General features: G+C 39.4%; 3 protein-coding genes across 4 annotated transcripts in view; 2 read left to right on the top strand and 1 right to left on the bottom strand.

The window, feature by feature from the left end:
- LOC144628406 (uncharacterized) overlaps nucleotides 1-2891 on the top strand; it is a 44845-nt gene extending 41954 nt beyond the window's left edge. For both annotated transcript variants that reach the window (XM_078486506.1, XM_078486505.1), the window contains exon 2: nucleotides 1980-2891. In XM_078486506.1, coding sequence (XP_078342632.1) covers nucleotides 1980-2134 — 155 coding nt within the window. In that variant the 3' untranslated portion in view covers nucleotides 2135-2891. The remainder of the gene's footprint in view (nucleotides 1-1979) is intronic.
- A 2489-nt stretch (nucleotides 2892-5380) lies between these two features.
- LOC144667475 (uncharacterized) lies at nucleotides 5381-9160 on the top strand. Its single transcript, XM_078528897.1, has 2 exons — nucleotides 5381-6256; nucleotides 8244-9160. Exons 1-2 carry the CDS (start codon nucleotides 5740-5742, stop codon nucleotides 9080-9082), a joined length of 1356 nt encoding a protein of 451 aa, XP_078385023.1. The 5' UTR covers nucleotides 5381-5739; the 3' UTR covers nucleotides 9083-9160.
- Nucleotides 9161-13472: 4312 nt separating this feature from the next.
- Nucleotides 13473-17905, bottom strand: LOC144627911 (uncharacterized). The gene is made up of 4 exons (XM_078485930.1): nucleotides 17729-17905; nucleotides 16179-16249; nucleotides 15774-15867; nucleotides 13473-13874 (listed from the first exon to the last, which is right to left on the bottom strand). The coding sequence occupies exons 1-4, from the start codon at nucleotides 17827-17829 to the stop codon at nucleotides 13862-13864; spliced, it is 279 nt and encodes a 92-aa protein (XP_078342056.1). The 5' UTR covers nucleotides 17830-17905; the 3' UTR covers nucleotides 13473-13861.
- Nucleotides 17906-17985: the final 80 nt, after the last annotated feature.

Below are 17985 nucleotides of genomic sequence, written 5' to 3' on the forward strand. Positions count from 1 at the left end.
CCCCCCCCTCACTATTTTACAGTAACAAGAAAAAAATAATTAATGAATTAAGAAAAAAACAAAAATTACTGGACGCCGTATTATATATTTAGTTTGTAACGGACGATTTCAAGTAACATCAGTTACTATTATCAAAATAGACTCGCCTTCAACTTAGATACATCAAGAACAAGTAAATGCAGAGAATTGTCCTAAAGATTTTCAGCAATAATCGAGAGATTTTAGGCTACTTCACAATCATGGCTTTACTAAAAACTGAACTGGTTTTTAAGGGCGAGCGGACTTCTCATGAAAAAGGCCTGTTTCATCACAGGCAGCCCAAGCTAACGATAAGAGCCACAGTACCCTAAGACTCAATTTATAAGGATTTGTATGGGAATGAAACAGTTTTCTTTACGATATAAAAATTCGAAATTTTATGAATAAAATTGACTTACACTGTTGCAGTTTCGTGTTCTTTCTTGTTTGCCAGCTCCTCGAGCCAATTTGAACGATTTGGACGAGTTATCTTTGCGAAATTTTGAACACGTGTACTTTATTAAATATTCCCAAGGCTGGAAACTATTTTCGACAGCATCTCACTCGAAGCGAAATATCTTCCGTGAAATTGGTCAAATCGCTACAGAATTTCCAGCACCGTAATCTCCGGTAATTTCTCTTTCCTATCGTTGTCCATTTAGTTCCGAGTGCCCCAGTGAAGCGTAGAAAATTCTTCCAAAGTGCGAGTTTTGCTTTTCTTGTTATGCGCGGCCCATCAAACCACACACAAAATGGCGTCAGGTCGACAAAATCGACCTCAGTGGCGGAGGACATGGCGATATTGTCATTAACTCTTAAATACGCTGTGGAACCCGGAGAGGGCGCTTTTCTACAGGAAATAGAAAATCACCGGCACGTGATTCCTTAAACACCGGTTTTTATTTCCGGTAGAAAATCGCCCTCTCCGGGTCTCACAGCGTATTTTGGAGTAAGTAACAATAACTCCATGCCCCCCACCGCTGAAGTCGATTTTGTCGACCTGACGCCATTTTGTGTGTGGTTTGATGGGCCGCGCATAACAAGAAAAGCAAAACTCGCACTTTGGAAGAATTTTCTACGCTTCACTGGGGCACTCGGAACTAAATGGACAACGATAGGAAAGAGAAATTACCGGAGATTACGGTGCTGGAAATTCTGTAGCGATTTGACCAATTTCACGGAAGATATTTCGCTTCGAGTGAGATGCTGTCGAAAATAGTTTCCAGCCTTGGGAATATTTAATAAAGTACACGTGTTCAAAATTTCGCAAAGCAATAACTCGTCCAAATCGCTTCAAATTGGCTCGAGGAGCTGGCAAACAAGAAAGAACACGAAACTGCAACAGTGTAAGTCAATTTTATTTATAAAACGTTCGAATTTCTATGTCGTAAAAGAAAACTGTTTCATTCCCATGCAAATCCTTATAAATTGAGTCTTAAGAGTACTGTGGCTCTTATCGTTAGCTTGGGCTGCCTGTGGTTTCATTATTGGTCAGTTTCGAGTTAGTTTATAAGACGATACGGTTTATTTTCGAGTTTATGCTAAAGGTAATTCATTTTGCAACAATGAAAGTCAAATTGTCTTTTCTGTTTTTATTCGTTCTGGTAACATCTCAATTACCGGTACTCCAACTTGGTGTCTTGATGAATAGTTTTGTCGAACGTTTTGTGGAGCAGCGTTTCTTTATTGCAAAATGTTGTCGTTTTTATCTATACTTTTACAACGATATGTTTCATTTCGGGTATTTAGGTTATAGCTTTTAGTTCTAGAGTTGAATGAAACATGTAATGGAAATGTCAACCAGTGACAAACATCCTTCGAACAATTTTTATGATGGAAAAATATGAAATATGTATATGAAATGTAATATCCAAAATATTTAGACGGAAATTTGGTTGAAAATTGATATATTTATGTACTTGCGACATATTTTTTTATTTACAAATTTGTTATTTTAACAGGATTGACAGTCTGGGCAAGTGTAGATCCACGGACAGCGATACTTGTGTCAGCAATATGGCCGCCGATATTTCTCCTTGTATACGTCATTTACCGAAGAAATCTTCATCTCTTCCGCAAGGAGCTGGAAAGTGTCCGTTATAAAGTAGAACTCTGATAGAAAGAACTCCTTTATTACGAAGTCGCTTGTGTAACAAACGATACTCTTCAGCTCAACCAAAGTTGGTTGCTTACAGCGAAATGTCTTGATACAGAACTACAAAATCATCATGAGGCACACACTACGAAACTCCGTGATATGGCGAGTACCTTGCGCATGCGAACAACCATATCACACCAGGGCCGGTTTCTCGAAAGCCCCCCAAAAACTTTTCGGGCCCGTAAAGCCATTTTATATTACCTGTATTTTAAAAACAGAGAAGTGTATAGGCCTGAAACTTATGAAGGAAACCTCTGTCCATATGAAAAATGTTATGGAATTAAACAGCTCTGTAATTATGAGGCCCCATTAGGGGTTTTAGGGAAACGGGATATTTGGGGAGAAAATTATAGGGATACGGGATATTTCAAAGAAAAATTATAGGGATACGGGATATTAAGAAAAGAGATTGTTGGATATAGAACTAATGGGAATTCGTAGAAATTAATGGGATATTGGATATTTAGGCCAAAAATTAATGGGATACTCGGACCCCCAAATGCGGCCTCAACTATAAGGTTTGAAATTTTGCTATGGCTTTTCGGGTGCGATTTCTTTTCGGGACCTTTGAGAAACGGCCCCAAAGCAGTGGAAGCCTATTCAACATCATTGCATAGACCCAGGCAAGAGGTCTCACTAGGCAATGGCAGACCCTGTCGTCTTCTGCCTAGGCCAAGAAGGTGCAAAAGCAACCTTTAAGTGCCAGCTCCACACAATATTTCGGATTATTGTGGGAGCTGTTGGCTGGAAAGCACCCGTGTTTTTGGGGGGGAGGGGGGGGTTGGGGGGTGATTGGCCCCAATTTCAACCCCCCAACCTGGACGACGCTGGAAGGCGCTGGAGGTGCTGGAGGACGCTGGAAGCTTTACAAGGCGCTGGAAGCTCGCCTTTCGCCATTGTCATTCTAGTGACGTATTCCAGGATAACTTGAATGCGCATGCGCCAGTTTTTCCCCCATATCGGGGAAATACCATATTTGGCAGAGTTGGCAGCACTTTTGAAAACGCGTCGCGCAGAGATGACGAGTTCAACTACGCGACCGTGTACCAAAGCAGGATTACTGGGAATAACTTAAAAAAATCTAGCTTGCCATAGTATATACTAAAAGATAACGGCCAAATACACAAATTGCCATCCTTCAACTTTTCCTGGTATTTTGTACCTGTTCATTGAATTGGGTTTGGATGCAATTTTGCACAGTTTAATAATTTCTTGTATTTATTCGCGCGCTTGGTCGCGTAGTTGAATTTGAGCGAGCAATTTCAACCCTAGTGCGCGCGTCCCAAGCAAGTAACGCCACACTCCTCGCCCTTTCTGATTGGTTCATTCTGAGCATGCACATCATGCAAGTTATTCTGGAACTCTCTCCTCTCTCGCCTGGGTTCAACCCCTACCAAGGGCGCGCAGAAGAGGGAGTTCAGGGACTGGACTAGGTTCAACTGTATTACAGTCCCTAGGTGTATCCTATCCATGGACGAGCGCCAATTTCGTCACTAGGTTAAAGATGCCATCGGTCAAACAGCCTGTGATCAGGGTCCATTGTTGCGACGATCCCCTCCAAGATGGTGGTGGACAAAATTCAGTTGTTAATACTAGTCCTATACGCCAAATTACATAGAGAAGAAGTACATAATAAATTCTATATACCACACATATAGTTATAGGCGCCTTTTGGCGGTTATTAGAGATCATTACGCCATCATTATGAATAGAGATACATCCTCACTTTACAACAAAACACAGCAAAACTAAAACTAACGAAACGTTAGGAAGTGCGGGTGATATATAAATACAGTAGAACCCCGGAACTCACGCGAACCGGACCGCACCCCGCCCGAACAGCCCATTCCCGAGAACCCACCCAGCATCAACGACCCCGAACCAAAACCCCGCAACCGAACTGTTTTTATTTCCCCGAGTTCGAGTTACCGGGCTACTGTATACTGATAAATATTAATCTCTCTTGACTATATCAAAAGACACAAATATCTCGTAAAATCGTCTAAATACTCTTTCCGGCAATTCCTCTTTAAAGTTCTAATATCTCATTCGAAACAGTTTCCAAATATCTTGTAATATTTCGTATACCGGTAGATAAAAAATCCCAGCTTTGGCTTAATAAAAAAAATAAGTTTCATTTGTTGTGATATAACCGTTATAGAACCTATGAACCATTTGCAGTACTATCAATATTCAGTAGAAATCATTCAACAGATGATTCAACATCAGTAGCCATCATTAACAAATCATTAGGCATACGCTATTCCCCAACGCTAGACATCGGGTCGGCCAGAGAGGTAAGTGGAATACCAAGATACCTGAAAAACATGTACGCAGTATACCCAAAAATTTCCCCTCAAACAGTCATTCAAAATAGATCAAAATACCAACACTTGGAAAACACTGTATCCTTCATACCCATAAAGGCCCAATTTTAGTGTAAAAATACTGTTTACCCTACTTAAAATCCCCCTGTAAACCGTAAACCTAAAAGCCCTGGCCGGTCGCCGACCCTGAGATATCACTCTTATGATAGGGGTTGATGGCTTATGACTTTAATTGATGTTTAATGATGGTAAATGTTGATGTTACAACAAATATAATACTACACAATATTAAGCGCGGAGCCAAGAGGATAATCTCCCCTCTCTTTCAAACACAGCTACAACCACCTTTCATTTCATTAATTTTGCTATTCCTTGCCATATAACAAGATTTGCGCAAGTCTAACCGTTAGACTTTTCATTGAATGAAAAGTAATTACTGTAGGGCGCGAAAAAAATTTCCCGCGCGAAATTTAAACCTGGCGACTTTTGCAAGCTTTTAGCGAATTCTAAATTTCCTTCAATTTGGTGAGCCCTTAAATCGTTTATATGTCTTTTGTTTACAGTTCACAATTTTCTCATAATGCCTTTTTTATGCAATTGCGCCTTAATATCGATGTACTAAGTCCTTTAAGATTTTAAAAAACTTTACTGAATTCTAAAAGCATTTTTCTTTAGTCGCAAAAAAACTTTCCCCAGCTTCTCTCTTGTGAAAAATGGAACGGAATATGGAATTAAGGTAAACAAATATTTTTGTATTGTAACCAGGCCGATATGCTACGTTGTGGTCAATAGAATTCTCACAAATAAGGCAACATTTCAGTAAACCACACTTTTTGCAGCCGGCGAAGACATTGAAGCAATCAAAAAGGAATTTTATTCCTGTCTTCGGAAGTGCAGTCGAGCTTATAAAATTTTGACGTACCCGCGTTGAGTTGGTAACGGTTCTTTGTTTTTTTCTTTTCTTCTCGAGCGACCAATGCGAAGCAGTGGGCATTTTACGCGTCAGTACTTTTCAATACAGTTTAAAGTCTCTAGGGCATAGACACTCGACATTTTACCGTGTAATGCAAATATCCTTTAAATATTCAGCCAACACGCAAGAAAGCGCGGTCAATATTCCCTTTATTCCGTGTATCAGTTTCGGCGAGTATGTTCGCACCATTTGTAGCCGAGGTGGGCAAGGGTTTTAAACAAACAAAAGCAACGTGAGCTGTTTTTACGCGAACAGACGAAAAAATGATGTCGGAAACAAGCGAGGAAGATTTGGACTTTAGCAGTTCTGCTTCAGATACCGACGAGACGCACTTCCATTCTTGGCCTAGAGAGGAAACTACGCCGAAATGCTCGCTGGTTTTCTTTATTCTAGGAGTTGCCCTTATAGCTCCGTTCATAACATTGGTTTGTGCAGCGGAAGATGTGTTAGCCGGCACAGATAAAGCGACAGGGTTGGTGATAATTTCGCTTACAGCTCCATCGTGCGTTCTGAAGATTGTGTCGCTGTGTTTCCAACAAGTTTCACACGTAGCGCGTATTTTCCTCGCCTCCGGTTTTGTGTTAGTCGGACAGCTATGCGCAGTTTTTATCCCACACCTAGGAGGCCGTTTCGCCGGGATTTGTTTAGTTTCTGTTGGTACAGGCATTGGAGAAGTGAGCCTTCTTATACAAGCCGCGAAAGAGTTAGAAGAAGTTGCCTTGTGCTCGTTTATAGTCGGTACTGCAGTTGGCGGAGTGTTAGGAGCTGTTTCGTATGTAGGTAGGTCACCAGAAAACTTTTATTCGTAAAGATATTTTTAGGGGGGAGAGGTATTTACCTCCCTTGCCATGATGTAAACACCTCTAGCGTAAAACATCAATTTGAGCTATGACACTTTAAATGCTGAAATTGATCATTATCTATAGTATGACATCAATACAAAGGCTAAATACCGTTATAACCTTCTGAAACATTTTTTCAGTAATGTATTACATTTTCCTTGCATTCTTGAGCTAATATTTCTATAAATCATATTGTTTGTGTTGCAGCTTGTAGCTTTGTGTACTAACATCAAAGCCCCCACTGTTTTCCGCTGTGCAAATTTTCGATTTTTTCCTGTTTGTAAATATTCTAGAAGCAGGAGGCTGCCGGCTACACAAACTAATTACAACTTAAAGGGACTGTGTCACAGCTAAGTTTAGTCTATTTCATCAATTTTTGAAACACATTCACTATGAAACTTTATGTTAGCGATGAAATTTCCTTTATGGATCTAAATGACAAAACCATAGATCATAACAAACAAATCTGTCTCTTTGGCGTTATAATTAAAAGCTACTACAAGCAAACGAGGTTAACTTTGAAAACTGTTCAGCCTAAAAGTTTTTCAAAGACACATATCGCAATCCGTTTAATCCTCTTGAATTTTTGTCCATCTGTACCTTCTTTTGTATTTGCTGTGTTATTGAAATGTTCCTTTACTGTTTCAAGTGGTTAATTTCACTCAATTTGGTGGCCATTTTCGTATGTCTAAATTTGGATGAAATCCGTGACATAGACCCGTTAATAAAAATAAACAACAAGTAAAGTTTGGACGCGGTTAAGTTTATTGCCAAATAATTTTAACCCCAACTTAGAATGAATAACAGAATCGAAAAACTTGCGTGCTACATTTAAAACAATGATCTAAAAATATCGGCACAGATTTTTGTTCAAGAGGCCTCATTAAATGACTCTTGTGGTTCAAGATGTATTTTGACAGTTAAATACAGTTTTTAGGTTTAAAGCGACAATATATTATATCGTCTCCTTCTAGATTTGACGTTTTAAAGAATTTGAACATCAGTTCTATGTTTTTGTAGTTTGTTTTTAAAGGAAAGAAAGCCCACAGTACTGTATGCTCAATATTCTCAAACCGCAAAACGTTCCTGTTTAAATGCGGAAATTTCTACCAAGCGTGCAATAAAAATAGGTCCGCAATGCGTCCTTGCATTAATTAAGGCTCGATTTTGAGCAAAACTTTTTCTCCTTTACACAAGTCCTCTCAATAGTTCAAAAACCTCTCGTACTAAGATATCAGCCCTGATAAATTTTGTGCATTTTTTATAGTTGAAAAATAGTTACCCTGCTTAAAATACATCAATCGTCCCTCAAATAAAAATCACTCAATGGGCTCCTGGTCTAATGCATGCGCACCTTTTTGACAAATTGACAACCCGATATCACCGGCCGAGGTTTTTCGCGGATAATACTGGAAAAGCTTTTGCTTCACCGTTCTTGTATCCTCGTGCGGGGAGTTTGTCCGCTAATCAATCTTCTAACAGTAAAAAACTTGATAATAAAATGCAATTTTAGTAGTCCTAAAATAAGTGGTCTTCTCTTGTTAGCTTTTCTGATGCTTTTTTCGTCTCTGCTATCTTGAAAAGAGCCTATAATTTTTATTGGGAAGTAGAATTGCCATGGTTTATTGAATAACGAACATTCTTCGAAAAATATGTATGGTGAAGAAGTTTTATGAAATATGTGTATGAAATTAGACTGCAAAACAGTCGTATCTTTTTCGAACGCGCTCGGTCTTCGAACAAGAACGAGAGGTCTGGAGCCAATGTCAAAACGGGCAAAACGACTGTTTTACAGTCTAGTATGAAATGTAACATCCAAGTGAAAGATTTGAATTTAGCTTGTAAAATTTATTTGAAAACTGTAAAAATTGTCATTTTGTATGCTGCGGAATTTTTTCTAATTCTCGAATTTGTTATTTTAACAGGGTTAACAGTCTGGGCGACGGTAGACCCAAGAACAGCGGTACTTGTGTCAGCAATATGGCCGCCGATATTTCTTCTTGTATACGCCATTTCCCGAGGAAATCTTCGCCTCTTCCGCAATTCGCAGATCAAGGGGTCCTTCACCCGCCTAGAGCGCCGCAAGTTTGAAATGGACTGTCGTTTAACTCCTCGCTGGAAGGAAAGGCTTGCGTCTGTGTGGAATTCCTTCCATCACATGTTGATGTTTTTTTTGGTTTACTTCGCCGAGTATATCATTCTTTCGGCCATTTTGACCACGTTGGTGTTTGAAGGCGAGGGAGTGGGCCCTGAATTTGTTCCTCGGGGCCATTTTGAGCATTACGTTCTGAGCACCATGGTTGGGGAGTTCCTCGGACGAACTTTCATCTCCATGCTCCGCGCGATCGCTCCAGGGTTCTTCTTCACCGCGTCCCCAATCCTCGCGTTTTTCCCGCTCGCTGAGACTATTTTTCTGGTACTGGCGACGTGGTTTCGACTTGTTCCCGCAGTGTGGATCGTTTGGCTGTTGTGTTTTATCCAGGGCACGGCTTGTGGGATGATTTTCTCCAACTCGTACCACACCATCACGAGAAGGTACTTCTCACAGCACATCATATTCATCGTTACGCTTGCGTCCATACTGGAGACCGCTGGTATTCTGACCGCAGGCCTGCTTGGCATCCACGTCGAGACTTTGTTAAAGGAACATTGCATTTATCACCTGGGAAATACGTCCGAGTGTTTTACACGAAGCATGGACTCGCGCTTCTGGGAGCATGGAAACAGGTTTAACTACGACAGTAAGACTGCAATATCACTGTAGCTGACTGAGGCTCTATAATTTCTATCTTATTACAAGAAAATGTCACAATTTTAGAAGAGCAATATTTCGCGACACTTAATTTTTTGCGAATTTGGGAAACTGATTTATCGTTCCCTTTCTTAAATAGGGCACATTTCTTGTTCGCGTAATCAAAATTTAATTTTTGCGATTTTCAAAATATCTCGAGAAAAACGCGTTTATGTGATGTTGCGAAAATTTCATGTAGTAAGGAAATTATTATATCTTGTTCTACGAGTAATTTTCGTAACTAAGAGAGGCCGGCAAGGAGCAAAAGCCAACGTCCTTAAATCAATTACAGTGAACAAAAGAAAACGTACTGTTTGAGATTTAGTTACCGTAGGAGGAGAAATGATTATAAAATATATGTTAAAGATATACCGTAAAATTCAAAAATTGGCCCCACCCCCGCCCACCAAATCTCAGACAAAAAACCCTTCCAAAAATAACCCTTCCCGAATATGAGACCATGGGCGTGTATTAAGTTATAGCTGCTAAAGAAAGCGTATTTTTTCCGATTATAAGGTCCTAGGTGTAAAGCTTGTAAAGCATTCTACGTCGTGACAGTATGTTTAGAGACCTGAATGCTTGTTTAGCGTACATGTATAGGTAGGACTTGTTTTGAACCGGTCACAACGTTATGCAGTTACAGAGTTTAACCGTGCGGTATTCTTGTATGCCCACAAAAAATTCAAGACACAGTATCTTGTCAACCTAGAAATCCAAAAATTTTGGAAACACAAATTCATTGTTGCATCCGAAAATAAACTCCCATCCCCTGTTTATTAGGCCCCCCCCCCCCCCCCCCAATTAAGCTCCTTGGAAAGGACGTCGAGCAAATATAAGATTAGGTCTTATTTTCGGAATTTTGGGGGTAATTTAATATAATTCTGTATTCCCCGAATATATTCGCAACAGAACAATAACGAATATATTATGATCGGAAAAGATACCAAGTCTTTATGAAAACCGATTAAATAAAATTTGTGTATAGATAAAATTATGAAAAGAACACCAATTAATGATATATATAACTGTGATATTAATATAACAACTGCCAAATTTTGACAGTGAAGTAAGAAAATAAGCGTCATGTCATGTAAACAAACAGAAATTTGTTAATTCATATCCACTGATCTTAACTTAGTTAAGATCAAAACATTTGTTTTGGGGCGGTTTTCCATGAAATGGTATTCGACCTGAGTGACTATGCGTGCAAGTGTACGTCAGTTCTAGTAAAACAACAAAAAGTTAAAAGCGTGCAGCCTGCGGTAACCGTCCAATCAGGCGAAGATGTAGTCGTTTCGGTCAATCATGATTAAGTGCAAAACAAAGACTAATCGTGATTGGCTCGTGGAGTTTCCCGCGCTTGCAGTGGGTAGCTTGTTTTCCCGCCCTTGTCACGGGTTATATATTTTCCCGCGCTTTTTTTTCAGTTAAGTGATATTCCATCTTCTAGCTCTGATTGGTTTATACCATTATAATTACACTTTACTCTAAAACTGAGCGAAGCTATTTAAACCCAATTGTAAGAAATATATTTAACGGTTTAATACGTATGTTAAGCTATAAATAAAGAAGTAACAAAGTCTTTTTGTGGAGTACATGATTATCCGAAGTTTAGCTCATATTTTGCTGACTTTTTGTGATATTTAACTAGAGTTTACTGGAGATATAAAATCAATATCATGTGATATTAGGCAGTTTACGCATGCAGACACGATGGCGACACCGAAGATAACCAGACTAGAGTTGCAATATTTTGCGTTGTTTCATTTGCGCTTAAAAGGTGTTACATTTTGGGTTAAAAAGTTGTAACATATTGATGTTAAAAATTGCTATATTTTGCGTCAGAAGTTGTTACATTTCGGGTTCATGTTGCGTTAAGGTGGATTTCCCACTGTCGGGTAATTTTACGTACGTTAACGGGCATAAATTTAACTGGCTTTACGTGCATGAAATAAAATAGAGAAAATATATGGACGGCTTCCTTCTGAGGAAAAAGTTGAACACATTCAACTTTTTCCGCAAAACGAGACGACCGTACCTTTTCTCTATTTTAATTTTCGCACGGAAAGCCAGTAAATGTACGCCCGTTAAGTACGTGAAATTATTTTTACGCGACAGTGGAACTCCCAAAATACTCAGAATTTGGTCTTTTCGCTTCGTTGTTTTGTACAGGGCGGCAAAGAAATGTACCAATATTTATAACGCATGCGGATGGCCATTGTTCTGCTCATTAAATCTTTTGGCTTGGGAAGTTCTTGCTGGCCTCGTTGTCGCGGTGTTATCTTGCCACTGGTGTCAGCGTTCGAATTAATTCCGGCCATATGGCGGCAACAAGAACTTCGTGTAAATTTGGAGATAGAATCACACTCACAGGGTTTTATTAATCTAAAGGTGGTGGCAGACAAGAACAAAATGTTGCGGACACAAAAGTTTCTTTGTTTTCCCCCGCGCGCAACATTTGTTGCGGACACAAGATTTGTGTCCGATATACAAAAATGTTTCTGATTTCTTTCAGAAACATTTTGTGTCCGCAACAAATGTTTTCCCGTTTGCTGACCAAAAAAAAAATCATGAGGTAAACAATGTGTCCTCTTAAGAAGTATTAGGTAATGAAGGTTATACTTACCAAGGGAACTCGAGGGGATAAATTTTTAAAACTTCTACTCACTTGTGAGAATAAACACGAATTAATGGCAATTACAATTTTCGACACACATCAAAGAAAACGTAGTGTTCAAGTTGAATACTTACGGCCAAGTTGGAAAAAAAGCCATTTTCATCGATCCGCCTTCCTCGCGTACAAGATGCACCTGGTAAAATGCTAATTAGTTAATCACGCACTGCACGTGCACGTCAAAAACTCGACTTCTCATTGGTAGGTTTATGCGAGGAAACTGAACCGACGCAAAGTTGTAAGCCGTGGTAACCCAAGGCTGTTAAACCTGGGAGGTAAAGGGTTTCCTGGGAAAGTGTTGTTGTTTTTTTTTACATCACATACAGCCGATTTTACCCCGGATTTTACTCCTGGTTAGGTTCACACGTATTAAAAGCCAAACAGGAACATGCAGGGCCGAATAAAAGTTCGAAATCAAGCGATCTTTTCACGAAAACTCAATCTGATATCAAAGACAGATCGCATGACTTTGGATGGTCTTTAGATAGACAGAGAGACAAGCGAAGGAGGGGGGGGATTCGTTGTAAAGAGGTAAAACGGAAAACGTTATTCTGAAAACCAGTTTCCTCACTGGAGTTTAAAGTCACGTGAAGAAATCGCCTCAGTACCTCCGAGTTTTACATCTGCAAATCACGTCAAATCTTACTAAAAGTGAAAAAGCGAAATAATTTCTTTTACTTTGTTTGCATCAAGGCTTGAATTAGTACAGCTGAAAAATAAAGCGTGTGGGTGGTACTTGCAATCGCCAGAAAGTGTAGAAAGGACCTTAGAATGGCGCACCTTGTTTTGCAGTAGGCTTGGTAGCAAAGTCTAGAGGGCTCAAGAGAAATTTCACAAGTATGTTTATTCATTTCTTTTGTTTGCGTCTTCTAGGCCTTACTATCAAGCTGAATTTAAAAATATAGAAAGTAGCCTATCGAGTGGGAGCGGCACGCGAAAGCGAGAAAACACGCACGCGCGGAGGTTCCCTTTCCCCACACGCGTCTTCTTATTTTTTTTCTCACTTTTGCGCGCCGCTCCAACTCGAAAGGATTTTAGTGTTTAGGTCAGTTAATTGTATAATACAAAGAAAGCTTTGTTTTCAACTCGTGCTCCTCTTTTGGAATTTTAAACCTCCGCGATGAAATCGCATAAATTTCTGGCTTCGTTTAGACTGTCTGTTAAAAAACCCCGAAACTTTTGTTAGTGTCACGAAGTATCCCCCTTCAAAAATCCCATGGAAACTTGCTTTTAAGCTTCAAGTCAATGAAGTGAAGGCAACAGAGGTTTCCAAAACAAAACTGAAGAAAAAACTAGAGTTTAAATAAACTTTATTGCATATTAACATGCTGTGACATATTGTTTAGATTTAATTACCTACTTTCCTTGCACAGCAAAATACCACTAACCCAAGCTAAAGAGCTTCGCTTTACTTTACATTAATTAACACAGAAGAATTCACTAATAATGAATGCCCATAGGAAGAGGGGGCCCCCACATGAAACAGAAAATAATGCTGTCACACTTTGTTACCGGTCTAGACCTCTCAAGCAAAAAAAACGTTATAAAATCTTGGACCATACTCAGATCGGTCTCCTTTACTGGTTAAATTAAAATTTCCCATGAACATCGTCATCCTTTTTCATATGGGAGTCCCCCCTCCCTGCCCATGGATGGATACCACCTATCAAAAACTGGCTCCATTTCTCCTTTCAAAAAATATGTAATCCTAAATAACAAGTATTCAATTAATGAAGAAAATACCAAATTTTGCAAGGAATATTTATAAACAACTTGGCGTGCAATGCCATTAGAAAACATTTGGCTTATAAATTCTTTACCATGTGTAACTCCTACAAAAAGCCTTCATTACAAACACTAGAAAATTGTTCACAGGAGTCCAACATCAAATTTGTCATTCATTAGTGATTCATTCACACACACATGAATGCTTATTTGATAAGCAATCTTGGTGCAGTAGCACCAACATTTGATAATATTAAATTATTATTATAATAATTAAAATATTCTCCAAGATTTGCTAGATTATATTCCCATGCAGTCACCAAGGCTCCAATGGAGCTATCTTTGTGTCCTTGCTATCTTTCTGGCCTGTGAAATTAAAATCAACACTGAATGTTAATTTCCATTTACGGTATGAATTACACCAATCATTCCAAACTCTATGGAGTTAAGGTGGCCGAATACAGTTTTTACGTGGCTCAAAGCCGCGGGCTATGATTTTCTGCTTGACGTCAACATTGCTCACATGAGCTTAAATTGCGCTAGCAACTCTTAACAGAAACGAAAAGATATTCCAGCACTTTTACCGCGCTTGACCAAATTTGAATATATTCAAGAGAAAACTTCAAAATACTTTCAGATAAGTCTTAAAACCTGAGACGGAAAACAATACGTCAAAAAGGTAGATAAACAACCGACAGAGGAGTTCTAATTTCGTCTTTTATTATCGCTCATGACGCATGGGGTCATATTAGCGTGCGCTCATATGTGTAATTCAATTCTCTTCAGAGATCGTAAAAGCCAGATTTTGATCCAGATTTTCTCGAAAACCTAGTAGCCAAGTAGCCGGTGGAACTCTGGCAGGTGCCGGCATGTTTTGAGAACTCTGCATTGATGGCATCCTCGGAGACCCAGGGGCAGTTAGTGGGGGCGGGGGAAAGTCTATACGGGCGAAAAAAAAATCGGCGAAGAAAATTTTCGCCCGTATAGACTTTCCCCCGCCCCCACTAACTGCCCCTGGGTCTCCGAGGATGCATTGATGGTTGAATAAGGTTAACCAACCTCAACTAGAAAAAGGGTCTGTTGGGGTATGATAACTAATACTCAACAGGCGACTACCTGCAGGCCAGTGTTTAGGGATAGTTGCTAACTATGGTTTAGGGTCATAGCCTATCATAAGGTCAGGGCTGTGCTCTAAGGGTGCCTGGGTGCCTCAGGTGACTGAGGGCAACCAAAAAAACGTATTTCTTTCATATAAGCTTTATGCTGGGCACCCTGGATCTCATAGTTTTGAAACCTTTGGGCTCCTCTAATTTTTCTTGACAATCCATGCACTGGTCTATGAATAAAACTTAGCTGCTCAGCAATTCTAGTCCTAGCACAGGGACACATACAGATTTCCAGTTGTTGTTTAGCTGGGAATCCTTCTACCGGTATATGTCCGCAGGCTACCTTTGTCCCAGGTATGGGTCAAACAGTAGATCATCATCAGGCTTGTTTCGTTGGTAAAAGGTGATTAGTCTAGGATTTAATTAACAGTACAGTCAACTCTCTCTTGACGGACACCTCTATAAGACGGACACCTCCATAAGACGGACACCTGGTTATGGTCCCTGCCGTTTTTCAGTCATTTTACTGTAAGAAAACTCTCTGTAAGACGGACACCTCTCTAAGACAGACAACGGACACTTTGAAACCGCCAACCAGACGCACAAAAAGTTATATTTTAGTGAATAATACTTCAAAACTTGTTGTCGACATATAGCATAGTAGGTCAGCGCCTTTAGAATACCAAAATTACCAAAAACAATCCGCTAAAACGCGTTACTTCTCTGCTTAAACTTGTATATGGGCACCAAAGATTTAGTTTTCTACTTACAGTATTACAGTTTGTTAATATTAACAAACAAGTCGAATTTCTGATATTATTTTTGTTCAACTTCATAGGTTTTGCTAACGTAAGCGACTAAAAACAGACGTGTATTCGTTGTGCATAGCCGTTTAGCTTTATCGTCTAAAAAATTCTGGTGTCACATTACCTCGACTCTCTATAAGGCGGACACCTCTCTAAGACGGACAGTTGGGGCCGGTCCCGACGGTGTCCGTCTTAGAGAGAGTTGACTGTACTACAAATTCAAATAAAGATTAGGCATTCCTTCCACAATGGCTGACTGTCACAGCTGGGTCATAGCCCTTCAGTCTATGCCCTATTTCTGAAAGAATTGATAACAACTAGCGAAATAAGTAAAATGGTAAGATATCTTGTACCTCTCTTGTTTCAATGCTGTGGTGCTATTTGACGTATATGGGGCTCGTGCATTTTGTCTTGGATGTAACCCATGGTCTGTTGGACGGCTTACATCTGTGAAAATAAAGTAACCATAAAAAGTTTATTTTGCAAATAATTTGATTTGCAATTTTAATTTGCAATGCCAAGGCTGTAAAGATCAGGATAAATACCACTCAATCACAGAAAGGACTAAAATGCATGATGGTGACAAAATACTGGACTTCTGTGCACAATGTTCATGTTACACAGTTTGGTTGCTATCAGACTTAGCCTGTGACACATGGTTAGTTCATTTTTCAGGCCTCGAAAAAAGTTTCAACTGAGTCCTGTTACAGCACAGGTACGTTCAATAAAAAGTCAGCTGTAAAGCCTTTAGTGAGTACCTGATAAATCTAATTCATCATCTGAACGTGGATCCTGTATCTCTGTTAATAAATGTTCATCAGCATATCTCCTGAAAATCGAGCAAAAATATACATTTCTGATCAATACATTTCATGTAAAAGCAGGATTTTTGAAAAGTGTCTGTAGCTAAGTGGCCCATACTGCTGGAGCTCATCCTGGTTTCCATAGCACATTAAACTAGGGTAATCTACTTCCCTGTGGCTGGGATGCTTGTCCATTGCCAGGTTATCCCCTCTGCCTCTAGCATTAAATTTGCCAGTACCTATTTATACACCTGGGTGGAAGGAGGCACTCTGATATTAAAGGGTCTTGCGCAGTTGGACACAACACAGTGACCCCAGGCAGGACTCCAACCCAGACCACTCGATCTGGAGTCCAGTATATATGCTAACCATTAGACCACCTTGCCTCCCAGCTAAAAGCAGCTAGAAATATTAAATAGATCATTTCAGAAAATATGTAAAACCTTTCTTTTTATGTCTTTAAAATATCACAAAGATCATAGCACATCATTTCGCTCCCTCAAATAGCTGTAGCAGCTAGGGTTCTCTCTACGAGGCCTTCCAAGGGGGGTTGCTGTGTCGCAATGTTACATGTTTCTGAGAACCCATGTCGCCTAGCTAAGAGCTGTAAATGTCGCTGTCTTTTTTTACCCTATTGTGTTGCTGTCACATTGTGTCGCTGTCGCATCTCAGTGCTGTAATGATGTCGCTTTTTGCTGTTAAAATGTTCCTGTGTCACCAGTATTCAGGGTCATGTCGCTTGCTGCTGTTACCCCTTGAAAGGCCTCCTCTACGCTATCTCGGTAGCAAAATTATGGGTATGATCTTTATCAGAGTAAAGACAGAAAACTATAGAGGTTTTATTCTTTGTCGTCTTTGGTTATATTAATAATTAATGGACTTCTACTAAATTTGTTAGGAACTAAAAAACTCTGACCGTAATTTGCTGAAGTGTAATTATAATTTACAGGGATAATTCGCTGTATAAAATTTTCAGGAACAGTTTAATCTATTGACATGAGCTAATATTTGATCCATGGGCATTACTTTTTAAGATCTAAAATTTTTCTCTGCCAGTAAATAACATAAATGTTAAGACACTGATCTGCAGTACACAGATCACATCAAGACCACGTCATAAAATAAACATTTGTCAAAATGGAACATTATTTATTCATTAGAACTCGGCATTTACAGTGATCCAAACTATCACAGCAACAAAACATCTTTGCCGGTAGAATATTAGTAATGTCAGAATCGCAGTAGTTTCAGAAAGCTTAAGCTTTTAAATTAAGCTTAATATTTAAATGGAAAACTTCGACTGTCCGAAATGTACAAAACAGTAGAACATCTAAATCAGTAAGGTCAAAATAAGCTTAAATACAAATTCATTCTCATTTAACAGTGATTCAAACCCTTAATTATACGTTGCAATTAATATTCTAACGTTCTCGGAGTGGCTTCAATTCATGTACGGTTAAAATATTTCATAAAAATCAGTACAAACAGAAGTTAAAATATCTCACCATTTGCTTTTTGGAGCGAATCGCGTAAAGCGATCGTAACCTCGCTTTTGCCTGAAGCTAAAAAATCCTCCGTCCTCTGTCCCAAAACACTGTCCCATCATAAAGAATCACCGATAAATATTAGCTTACATCTGGCGGTGTTTAACATCTCAGAGAATCAGGAAATGTAAAAAACATTTGCCGAAACAGGTCTGTGAAAGTACAATATTTCCCGCTTTGTTTTCCACCGTGCTCCCCAGTAGGGTGGTAACAGAAAA

Source organism: Oculina patagonica, chromosome 10, assembly GCF_052425735.1.
Source record: "Oculina patagonica isolate OP01 chromosome 10, crgOcupat, whole genome shotgun sequence".
Classification (NCBI taxonomy): domain Eukaryota; kingdom Metazoa; phylum Cnidaria; class Anthozoa; order Scleractinia; family Oculinidae; genus Oculina; species Oculina patagonica.

Excerpts from the sequence above, each read along its gene's own strand:
- LOC144667475 (XM_078528897.1), top strand. The coding sequence starts at position 5,740 with ATGATGTCGGAAACAAGCGAGGAAGATTTGGACTTTAGCAGTTCTGCT. Across the intron at positions 6,257-8,243 it reads AGGAGCTGTTTCGTATGTAG|GGTTAACAGTCTGGGCGACG; the intron begins GTAGGTCACCAG and ends TTATTTTAACAG.
- LOC144627911 (XM_078485930.1), bottom strand. The coding sequence starts at position 17,829 with ATGATGGGACAGTGTTTTGGGACAGAGGACGGAGGATTTTTTAGCTTC. Across the intron at positions 16,250-17,728 it reads TTCGCTCCAAAAAGCAAATG|GAGATATGCTGATGAACATT; the intron begins GTGAGATATTTT and ends CTCGATTTTCAG. Across the intron at positions 15,868-16,178 it reads TGATGAATTAGATTTATCAG|ATGTAAGCCGTCCAACAGAC; the intron begins GTACTCACTAAA and ends TTATTTTCACAG.